Consider the following 12068-nt stretch of genomic DNA (forward strand, 5'->3'; position numbering starts at 1 on the left):
CTTTAAGCTTTGATGGTATTTAGAAATGGAACTTCCAGTGTGAGTTAATGTCACTTGTCGAGCACTGATGCGCGACCCGATTTGTTGTGGCCCCCACCAACGCATTCTTAAGCATCGTACAGTTCCCATGTGGTTGCATGTCATGGCGCGAAATCGGCGTCGTTTATCAAGAAATGCACAGAGCTTGCACAGTAGTATACTGCTAGTTGAGCCATACGTCCCTTGGAAAGAAATTTACACGTAGAATCTCCTGTGGGAGTTATCTGAATGATGTGTAAGCATCTGCTACTAACCACCTGCTGTTTCGTCGTCGCATGCTGCTGTGTTTGTTATAATGGCAAGAAACGCCGTGAAAAAATCGTGAAACGGGGAAGCGCGATTGCAACACCGAAATGCTAACTGAGATCAGCATGAGACGACGAAGAGGTGAGTAGTCGCAGTGGTCCCCTAAGTTATCGATAACTCCCAGGGTATGTGTACGTGGGATGTAATGACCAGAGAGATTTTGTAAATGCAGTAAATCTCTACATTTATTATGTGCACTGTTCTCATTTTGTCTGGTTTTACTTGTTGCGCTTCTCCTTTATGTTCAAATTGAAATAATTGTGCGTTTGGGTGATGCCGCTGCTTCGTGAAAGATTAGCACTGTGGCCGATTCGTGCTGTAGTATGTGAGGTAATGGAACACTGTCAGGTCTGGTAGACCTCGTACGTAGACGTGGTTGGTGACGCTGCCTCGTTTCTATGCGAATCATTATCAACCGCGATCAACCGTACTCCGGTGGCGGCTGCGCTTGGCGTGGTTGCGTGGGCCCTGTCTTGAAAGCGATCTGCGATGGAGACAGTGTGTGCCGGGTGCTGATTGCTTCGGGTGCCCTGTTCTCGCCGCTTAGTTCACATTGGAGGGAAAAACAGCAAGAAAGTAAATTTGCTCGCTGCTGCGGGCCCTACCTTGAAAGCGATCGTCTGACGTGACGGACGGACAGACTGGTTTCCTCGTTGGGTAGGCATAGAAATGCTTACGCATTTCAGAGATAATATATATATATATATATATATATATATATATATATATATATATATATATATATATATATATATATATATATATTAATTATGGGTGTTTTGTGTGCCAAAACCAATTTCTGATTATGAGGCACGCCGTAGTGGAGGACTCCGGAAGTTTTGACCGCCTGGTGTCGTTTAACGTCCACCTAAATCTAAGTACACAGGAGGTGTTTTCGCATTTCTCCTCCATATAAATGCGGCCGCCGTGGCCGGGATTCGATTCCGCAACCTCGTGCTCAGCAGCCCAACACCATAGCCACTGAGCAACCACGGCGGGTCATTTAAAAGATGAAACTACCAAGGTCGCATAGCATTTCCAATCGAGAAAACCTGACGAAGCTTATGATAATGATTCATTGCAAGTTGAGCAACCACGGCGGGTCATTTAAAAGATGAAACTACCAAGGTCGCATAGCATTTCCAATCGAGAAAACCTGACGAAGCTTATGATAATGATTCATTGCAAGTTGTTTAAAAAAAATTGTGGTTCTGATGGCGGTTGCGCGTCGTCTTACAGGCAGCCTTCTCTCCGGTGGCGGCCTTGGTCACAAGGAACTGGGCGGTCCCGGTTCCCTGGTGGGGCCCGATAAACCGTTTCCCCTGCACCTGTACCTGCCCCAGTCGACCGCCGCCGCTGGCGGCGCCCATCCCCGGCCACCCGCTTCGTCGGCCTCATCCCGCCGCGACAACGACAGCTCGGCCTCCGAGACTGACACCAAAGGATCAAGTTAGTACTTTTCCTTCCAGTTATTGGCTCGCTTTTATCACTGATTAACTTTGGTCTCATGAGGTTCTTTAGCCCTTTGCTGAAACGTCGGCATAAGGGCAGTTTTAAGGCGTTAGCTTTTCTTAGCTCGTTGTTCAGTTTTTCACCGTTGGCGCTGTCCGAAGTGGTGGGCCGATCGCGGAGGTAGTAGAGTCAACCACTTCCATGGGTATGGGCCACTCAGTACGTGTCATCGTCGTCATACGATTCTTTTCATACAGTCACGCCGTTGTAGTCATGCCATACGCTTCGTTTCATCGACGTCATTCCTTCTTTACTCCATCGTAATCATGCTGTCGTCCTTTAAACACGATTACGACGCCGTTGTTTTGTCTTCAATACAGTCGTTGTCATGCGTTCGTTGTCGTGCATTCGTTGACGTACCGTTGTAGCGATGCCGTCATGGTCGTTCCATCGTCACCATTTCGGCCTCTTCATTCGATTCTCGTGATACCGTCGTTGCGGCACCATCGTAGTCACGCAGTCGTTGTCACAGTCGTCGTCACGTCATCGTCGTGATACACCCGTCGTCATGCGTCGTTATAGTGCCTTCGGCCGCGCCAGTGTATGCTAGAAAGACGGCGAGTGCTCGAGTAACGGAGAGAATCGCACTAATTTAAACAGGAACGCTATAAAACAACCTATGCCCTGAAATGTCATGGAAGAAGCGGGATCTACACACCCTTAAGAGATTCGGTGAGCTTGAGATCGGGCACGAAAACACCTAGCCTACACCACAGCTAAGGCTTAGACAATCGCTTTGTACACTCGTAACCATCCGTTGAGTTTCTTATGCCCTGCTCCTTTCGGAATGCACATGCCCCTACTAATAAACTAAAACCTGAATCTGCAAAATTGTTCTCTGCCACCAAGAGCCATACAGGCTGAGCCAGCGACGCAGGTGAGACCTTTCTACTGTGCTCAGCACAGTGCGTGCCAAGGATGATTGGCTTCGTGTGGTCACTGCAGCTGCCAATTGAAAGCAAGCCCAAATTCATGCATTGAGCTTGCTAGCTGATAATGTACGATTTCTTCATGAATACGAGACACCAATATTTGTGGAAATGACAATGTTGTGCGCACTTGCATGCCATGAACTCTTCCGAAACTGGATTATGTGCACACAATGGTAATGTAAGTGCCTGCTTTCTTCCATGCAGGCAAAATAGTCGGTGCTAAGATTATACGACAGACCAAGAAGGATCCGGACGGAAAACCCCACATCAAGCGGCCGATGAATGCCTTCATGGTCTGGGCGAAAGACGAACGACGCAAAATTCTCAAGGCTTGTCCAGACATGCACAACTCCAACATCTCGAAGATACTCGGTGAGAAGCTGTTTCTTCTTTGTCATCATTCATAATCGATGAAATAATTAAGTTACAAAAATTCAATTTCATAAATGTCTCGGCACTAAATCTGACCAGAAGAGCACTGATATGAAGAGCAGGACAAGGTGTGAGGAATAGTAGCACATCTATTTGACAAGTACTGTGTATGTGTGTGTGTGTGTGTGTGTGTGAAGTGAAGTGCTTCTTTCAAGAATTCAGCAGGCACATACCTTTACCTTATCTTGGACGGTATGTGCAGGCGCTCGGTGGAAGGCCATGTCCAATTCTGAGAAGCAGCCCTACTACGAGGAACAGTCGCGGCTGAGTAAGCTGCATATGGAGAAGCACCCAGACTACCGGTACCGACCGCGGCCCAAGCGCACCTGCATCGTGGATGGCAAGAAGCTGCGCATCTCCGAATACAAGTCCCTTATGAGGGCTAGAAGGCAAGTGTCGCACAGCAAGCCAGCATAGTGATGCTGCACTACATGTGCAGCACTAGCTAATTTGCATTCCTCTACACAGTAGAGTCGTCCTGCATTAAGAGGAAGCTTTAGCTCGGGTGCTCCTATCTTAATACATCTAAAAGGTGAATTCATTTTTCTCGGCAACCGCTGCACCAAATTTGACGAGATTTCTTGAATTTAAAAGAAAAACTTAAAACCTAGTGACTGTTGGTTTCGAATGTTTGATTTAGGCTGTCATTTTTTTTATTAAAGATTGGCAAAAACTGATAATTTTAAGAGCGAAACTATCAAGTTTACAACTCTCTAACTCAGCAACAAAAAATGATAATACAATTCTGTGAATTGCATCTAATAGTACATCTAAAGCGGACAAAATTGGTATGTTACACATGAATCTAAAGAAAAATTTGGTAATATGGAAATATAGCTTTAGTAAAACCCGTCTAAACAACGTAACAAAATCATGTAAAATATAAAAGGACATATCGCATTTGTCCGCTTTCAATTGTCTAATGGATGCCGTTTACATAACCACGATATCTGTTCTTGATGCAGAGCTATGAATCTGTAAACTTCGTGCTTCTATTTTTTCCAACCTTATGAATGATTGCAAATTTTTAAAACAAGAATCAGGACCTAAATCGAAATTCCGCTTCCAACAGTCACTGGAATTTACCTTTCTCTCTAAAATGCAACAAATTTCAGAAAAACGTTTTTGCGTTTTACGTGTATTTGAATATGCCGCATCGGAGTTGGGCCCGAGCTAAAGATTCGAGTTGTCTGCAACTCTGTTAACGCTACTGTAGTGACAACGAGCGAAAGAGTAGCGCGAAAGCGCTCATTTTCGCTCACTCCTTATTAGCCCATGTGTTTTCCACTTGGCCTATTTTATCAGTAGATGTCAAAGCTATGAGACATTGATCAGTCATTTGCCTTTCTACTATAAACTGCACACTTTGGCTTCAGTTAGTACGGTCAAAACTGTATGTTGCATTCGAGAGGTTGGTGTCTGTGCTTGATTATGGAAGAATAAGGTTCCAGTAACCTGAGAATTTAGTTTGAGTGCAACGCGGCATAAACAGTTGATTGTGAGTTCTCAGAACGAAAAAAAAGTGCAAGGGCCTTATGTGGGTTTTATAATGGCGGTTGTGCTTTAGTAAGCTCCACGGCAATGCAAATATGTATTGCAGTGAGATTTAACATGCGTAAATAAAATAAAGCCGGTAAACGGTGGTGTCAGGACATCACTTGAAATTACTAAACGCGAGAGAGAGAGAGAGAGAATAAAAAGGATAAGGGAAAGGCAGGGAGGTTCACCATAACTGAGCCCGGTTGGCTACCCTGCACTGGGGGAAGGGAAAAGGCAGATCTTCAGGAAAGCTAAGGGGCAGCGGGGTGATCGAAGTAGAAATCAAGGCAGCACATGGAGGTGCCGGCGAGCCCCCCAACCAATGGCCGAGTCCAAATTCTAACTTTGATGTGCCTGTTGCCCCCTGGTTGTGCTGGTGGCATTATAAAAGTATGCTGAATAATGAAATGTTTAGACTTACCACTTGCGCAAATTCTCACTTCCCTTCACCGCAATACAATTGCTTAACCGCATTACATGATATTCTTGCGGTGATGTCTTTGCACAACACACATAAAAGCTTTGTTAAAAATACAAACGCACTTCTCCGCATAGCAACCCTGTTTGCGGCAAAGCCAGGTGTACGGTTCCGTGCACCAAATTTTTAAGGAGGGCCATTTTATCATATTAAAGATATCTTGTGCCGGACTGTAGCATAGATAATGTGTCGAATGTCCGCTCTAGCAATGTATTCTCTTGTTTCCCATCTTCGCGCTTCGTTTTTTTCTAGACACCTAGCTTGCTACATGTGTATACCACTGTCTACACAATCCGTTGTGTGCCTTGTTTTTGCTGCGGTTATCTTGCTAGCGATACGTAAACGCTGCGTAAAATCAGGTTTGCTCGAGGTTTGCAAACAGTCGATGTGTCCCAGCTGTTTGAAGCTGTGCTTGACGTGCCGCCTGTTTTGGCTCTGCGCAGGTACCGCGAAGGTGGGATGGGGCTATTGGACACTCCACCGAGTCTTGTCAGTCCTACGAGCATGGCGTCGCTGCTCAGCGCGCCGTCGTCAGCGATGACGGCGTCTCCAAGCGCCGGCGAGCTCGTCAGCACTCTGTCGGGCAAGATGGCGCGCATGGCGTCGTCAAACGGTATCGGCGACTCCCACGGCAAGCGGGCGTCGCTGTCGCCGGCCAGTTTCATGGAGACCTGAACTCTGCCGCAATTCTCGCCCGCGACGTGAGACAGAAACCAAGCAAACGGAGAGCGTGTTGGCTCGCTTGTTCCCCTCTCCTACGCCGCGCTACACCTGGACTTAGAAAAAAAAAGAAAGGATCCCACGAAGATATGATGAACACGAAGTTCTGGAAACGAGACGTGTTGTTGTTTCTCCTCCTCCAAGTGCAATGTTCGTATGCGCCCCTTGCCTACTGCCCCGCGCTCCCTACCCACCAGTCCTCGAGGTTCCCTCCGCGCCCGCTTTTTATTTAAATACGCGGTACTGCATTGTGTCGATGTCCGTTTATGTGCAAAGCAGAGGTGCCGAAACGCTGCCGCGATGGACCTCCTGCAACGCTACCCAATGTGTGTGTGTGTGCGTGTGGGTGCGTGTGTTTGTGCGCGCGTGCGTGCGTGCGTAATTGTTCGATTCCTTGATCTGACGGCTTGTTTCGGCAGCATTCAGAGTTCTTCCTCTTTGCATAATTTTTGTCCCTTAAGAGATGGAGGGATGTGTGATCTAGCTCTGAACGATGATGGGAACATGGTGAGGAGGCAAGAAAAAAAAATGGAGGAGAGAATCACATCGCCACCATCACCCTCTTTTTTACGTGTTGTGGTCCATTGCCCGCGCTTTTGTTTTATATTGGAGTCTGCCATTTCGAATCTGTGTATAACTGTGCTTTCCTTTTTCTTTGTGTCTTTTCTTATAGATAAGTTTTAAGTTCAGTTTCATTATTATTCTTGTGTGTCACACTTGTATCTCAAGGCTGCACCCAGGTGATGCTGCCGTTGTTGCTAATTGACGCTTGCCATAGTGCAAGCACTTGTTCCTTCTACATTTCAAGAAAATGGAGCTGTTATCTTGCCCCTTCATGTGCAGCTCGGATGTCACAACCAGAGGGTATCGTAAAGCAACGTGGCGAAAAATTGCTGCTTTTCGCCTACTCTGAGTTTAGGAAACATGTACAGTGTAGCAGTATATAAACTGAAGGAATGCATAAAGTAACAAAGTATAAAGCAAGTGTTTAGCAAAATTGAGGATAAATGTGACCCCTCACTGGGAGTAAAAGCAATGGGTTCATCTGTATCATGACATACAGGCAACTTATAAGATGGCGACACAGAATGATTGACGTCATCTTTGGCTGCCCTAAACTGTGCACTTAAGTGTGCATTTCTAGGGCGCTGCCTAAGTGAGGTGTTGTTGCCTTGCTGCCACTCTGTTGCTTTTGGCATAACTGAAGGACATAGTGTCGAACAAAAATTAGTTGTATCCTGTAACAAGAAAAAAATTGGCAGAGTCAGTTATGACTGCTTACATGTGAGAATGCGAAAGTATTATAGCCCCATTGGTGAGATGTTTTTTTTTTCCCCCCGCGCATTCGTTGTCTGCGCAAGCTCTCGCCTGCGTTCTAACTGCGCCTGGTTAAGGCCAGATCAAAAAGCGCTCGCTGGCCCGCGAGGAGTGCACAACTCGAAGGACCGCAGAGCGCCGTGTAATTGGCTAATAATGCTTTTTATAGCGATGGCGTTAAGGGCCCCGTGTCTCGTAGAAAATCCGATGTCGGCAGCTTTGCTGGCGTTGGCGTGCTGTGAGCGAAAATTGCCGTATATATTTAGATGTATGTATATGCTACACCTTGCTATGTGACGCGCGGCATATGCGGGTTATATTGCCGCACCATTCTATCGCTAAAGTTGCTCATACCTTGTCTTACATTCTTGACAAAGTTGTTCCTCGGCATTTTGAGAATCACAGCCCACAAACAAATGTCATGAAAACAAAACACTGACAGCGCATGCCTTTTATGTTAAAGCTTCCTAGACATAAATATTAAATTCGTGGAACAATAACAGAAACCTGAAAACTAAGTAATTTTGGATGCGGCTGTTCACTGTCTCCGTGATCGGCCCACGCAAGGGGCCGCGTGTCTACGAGAAAGTTCGCCTTCGCGCATAGCGTTCGCCCCTACCGTTTCCCAGTAAACATTACGGTTACATAGTTTATGTAACCGTAATGTTGTTGGGAAGCGCGAGAAGCAGTCAGGAATCTTTGAATGTTATCGCTTTCCACTCTAACAGGCGAAGCTTAAGTGTCTTCCAAATTTTATTGTATACCCTCCTTTTGTACACTCATGACCTGGCGCCACCTCCTTCCCATTGGCTGCGGTTGTCACGTGCCCAATGACGCACGCGATGGGCGCACCTTTAGTAATCTAGAACCGTGGAGTCGCCGTGACGTCCGGGAAGCGTGCTCGTCTCGGACCCCGAAGGTCCGGGTTCGATTCCCACCTAGACCGAACTCTACCACATTTTCAGATTACTTCGTTTACAGGAACTTCCCTGAGAAATTTGACCTCAGTGCGAGCATTTATTGTCGCGTTTTTCCTGTTTGCGCCGTCGGACATTTTTTGGTACCATCCTTCGGTCTCGTCACTGACTGTGACGGATTTTCGCGTAATGGGGCACATAATGCTTTCGCATTAAAACCAAACACAGCTCTCCGCGCAAACCATTTTTACTTTGGCAGTGTGGCATTTTGGTGCTCTACTACCTTGAAGCTCTCTGCCTGCTGGAGATTGTAGAAGCGGCAGTCAGTTGAAGTCCTAAGCTCCAACTACAAGGAACAAGTTCCCAACGAATTATTTTAGCGCCGGTTGGAGTCGTCAAGAACAATGCGACGCTGAGGCCTGCGCTCGCTCGATGCTGAAGTCTGCCTATGCCAGACCACAGCGCTGACGCCCGAAGTGGCTAGCGAAGCATGAAATTTGGTCCATGTGGGTCGAAGCTGAAAATCAGTTGGAAACTTGTTCCTTGTGGTTCGGCCTTTAGTGTTGTATCCCCGATTATTGTGTCATAATGGGCCATCGAATCCTGCCCAACGTTATCCCATGCCAGAGCCAGCCTCCCTTTATAATTTCTTTTTGTCGTATGAACATGCTCAACCATTGTAAACATACAATCTAGTCTGTGATGTTGCATTTGAAGGCATGGCATTATTTTCAGTGTACAACGACCCAGTTTAGGATGTTTTCAGTGGGTCTGCTTCCTTCATCAGTGCTAACAAGTGTGTTCAAATGACTTGTTTTTTTTATTTTTTTCTTCATCCATGTAACGTATTCCTTTCTCTAATTTTGTTACCATGCTTCAGACTTACGCGTATTTATGCAATTGACTCAAGCAGAAAGCATGATAGAAACTTTCTTGATGAGCTTTTCCATTCTAATAGGCATGGGAAAATGATATTCCGTAACTGCTGCAAGTCTTTAATGTAATAATTTCTGATATATATTAGGCAATTGTCTGTATCATATTTCTTTGATTTATTGTTGCAGTAAGTGTTACCCTCAGCTGGGGATAAGTGCAAGACTAGACTTTTCAAACTTGTGAACCTATTTATGGCGTCTTTTTCTGTAAGATAAACTCATGGCATGCCTATTCATCATTCTCGTCGCTATTGTTAACTGTGTTCTTTATTTTTCTCATTTTTACTTAAGCATTAATTGTTGATTATGAGAACTGCTCTGGGTGTCATTTCTGACAGCTGACATTTCAAAGCACGCAAGTTGTTTGTGGGATATGTTCTGTCTCCCTCACTTTTCTAGAGTTTTGTTAGTGCATATCGAGCAGGTAATAGAAGGGTTTAGAAAATCAAAGCCTTACTCATGTATTTCTTTTCCTGCCATCAATTTATTTCACACATTTTATGCTTGTCTAGGAAACAAACACGTAGCTGGCATTATGCTTTCGCCCACTCACTGAATGTGTTCAAACCCTTGTAACAGCACAGTTTTTCATCCATTCCCATGAAGACTAAAAAAAAAAGACATGCAAAACACTTCTGTAAAAAAAAAGGCTAGCTAACAGTGTACAGAACTTTCAAATACATGTCAATATTGTGCTTTTTAGATAATTGAGAATAGTGTGCGTGCTATAATTCTGACAGTTACACTGCACACAACACCAACATCACTACTAGGAAATGCAAGTTTTGTTGTAATTAGAGATTTTTGATATTAATTTAATAAACTGGCCAGCACTTTCCAATTCTCAAATAGCATATAGCTACTTTTCAACTTCGTACAATGAGCGGAACTCTTAAACGCAGCTACAATGAAAATAAATATCTTTTTATGGCTAATCTTTATGGCGAGTGGTCTGTAAAGGCTGCACACGCAATATTTCCCACTTGGTGTGTGTGTTTGTGTTTTTTTTTAAATAGAAGGCCATCTTAGAAATGCACGATTTTGTGAGCAGTGTTATCTTCGTGCAACGCTGCGCCACGTCAGAAATAACTGATGTCAGTGCAGCCATGTTCACAGTCCTCAAGACACTAGTCGTGATGGAGATGCCACACAATTTTCATGCATCTACCTGTCTACTCACTCTTTTCATAACTGAACCCTTCAGTGTTCCACAAACAACTGTTCATTATTAAACTGACCTTTTTATTTAACATACCGGTGGAGTTCTCGTAAAGTATTGTTTCGAAATCTCGTTTTGGAGCAGTATTTATTGCAGGCGTTCTCTCTGAATCGCTAATGCGATCGACATGTCTGCTGACCGGAAACATAACGTTGGATAGCAGTAGGCAAACAGTGGCTTGTTACTGTATGTTAGATTTTAAAACTTTGCAAGTGTGCGTGTTCATTGTCAACTGCAACAAAGCATATGTGCACCTGGGAGTCAGAAAGCTGATCTGATGTAGAAAGAAAATACCTTGCACCTCTCTTCGAAGAGAGAGTTTGAGTGCCCTTCCTTGCATGAATGATTTCAACACTGTTTACTATGTGTACATTATAGACCAATTAAAACTACGAAGAAAACTTGAAATCAAGCTCGTTCTCATTTATTGAACTGCAATCGTCAACATGGAGGAAAAATTTACGCCCAGTACGAATTACTGCTTGTTTATCGCTTTTTAATGCGATAGTCTGATATGGATGAAAACACAGCCGTCAGCATTGTTAACCGAGTTTGGAACATAGTTTGATTCCTGAAGCAGTGTAAACAAAGGCGTGGGGGGAGCGGTATCCGCTCAGTAAAAATTATATATACATACCAGGGTTTCAATATGATCGCATTATGCCCATAAGAGCAGCCTTCGGCGATGGTGGAAGGTATGCCCTCGGTGACATTTCTATCGAATTATTTACTAGACTTTAACGCAGTGTGCCGCCATGATGATGATGTGATGCGCCTAAACTCTTCGGAACGGGCAGGCAGGTCAATTGTATTTCCTTACGCAATGGTGCCATCTATACGAGCTGGCTGATTTCGCCGCCATGCTGGCTTGGGCGAAATCTCCGTGTTGTATGCCACGTACACGCTAGGCTGCAGTTGTCGGCGGTTCTTGTCAGGATAGCGCAGTCTTCTGAATATGACCAGGCGTTTCCTACGTTGGAAGTTATCCTGTGAACCGTACTGAAATGATTGAACTTGAAATGGCTCGAGTTAACGCTGCCCGTGAGATGGACGGGGCACGCAGTGTGATTAGTGTACTCGTACGTGTTAGGAGTCTAGAATCAGCTGCCGAGACCCGTTTTTAAAGTACGTTCGTTTCATTAATGTGCACAAATGTACCAAAGTGGTGGCGAAATGGTCGAGCGTCCGCATCGTATGCCGGAAGTACTCGGATCGAATGCCAGTGTCGCCGGCAAACCATCAGTTTTTTTTTTATAACGAGTAGAGATGTCTCCCGACACGGCGTTCGGTTGTATGTAGGGCAATATATAGAGGCAAAGACTTCTAGCTTGACATGTATGCAAAGTTACAGACAACTTTTTATTTTCGGCACACATTTTCCTTCTACAAGGAACACTGCACTCCCAGTTCTTGATTTCATGAAGGAAGCTTTGTGGTCGGAGAAACAGACGGATATATGCTCGACTTGCTGCACCAATGCCTGGTTCTCAAAGAAGAGGTCTACGCAAGTATTTCGCGAGGCTGTCACAGCTGTGGCAGGCGTTATGAGCGAGAGGAACAGGATGTTCTCCCGCATAAGTGGTAAGAAATTCCTCTTTGTCTTTATATCTACATTAAAGTCCCCCACTGCTACCATTGGTGTGGATCGATGGGCGGTTAACACGAGTCTCAGAAAGCGCACGACGTCTTTGGTGAGCGCGTTAGGGTAGCTACTACCAGCAA

At 45.1% G+C, this 12068-nt stretch overlaps 1 protein-coding gene across 11 annotated transcripts in view; it reads left to right on the top strand.

Moving 5' to 3' along the window:
* The window catches only part of LOC139057471 (transcription factor Sox-5-like), an 884741-nt gene extending 873987 nt beyond the window's left edge, over positions 1–10754 (top strand). For 10 of the 11 annotated variants that reach the window (XM_070535789.1, XM_070535790.1, XM_070535791.1 and 7 more), the window contains 4 exons: positions 1585–1794; positions 2994–3161; positions 3424–3610; positions 5682–10754. In XM_070535789.1, coding sequence (XP_070391890.1) covers positions 1585–1794; positions 2994–3161; positions 3424–3610; positions 5682–5913 — 797 coding nt within the window. In that variant the 3' untranslated portion in view covers positions 5914–10754. The remainder of the gene's footprint in view (positions 1–1584; positions 1795–2993; positions 3162–3423; positions 3611–5681) is intronic. The other variant, XM_070535787.1, reaches the window with a different exon arrangement.
* The last annotated feature ends 1314 nt before the right edge of the window (positions 10755–12068 follow it).

The sequence above is a fragment of the Dermacentor albipictus genome, chromosome 3 (genome assembly GCF_038994185.2).
Source record: "Dermacentor albipictus isolate Rhodes 1998 colony chromosome 3, USDA_Dalb.pri_finalv2, whole genome shotgun sequence".
Classification (NCBI taxonomy): domain Eukaryota; kingdom Metazoa; phylum Arthropoda; class Arachnida; order Ixodida; family Ixodidae; genus Dermacentor; species Dermacentor albipictus.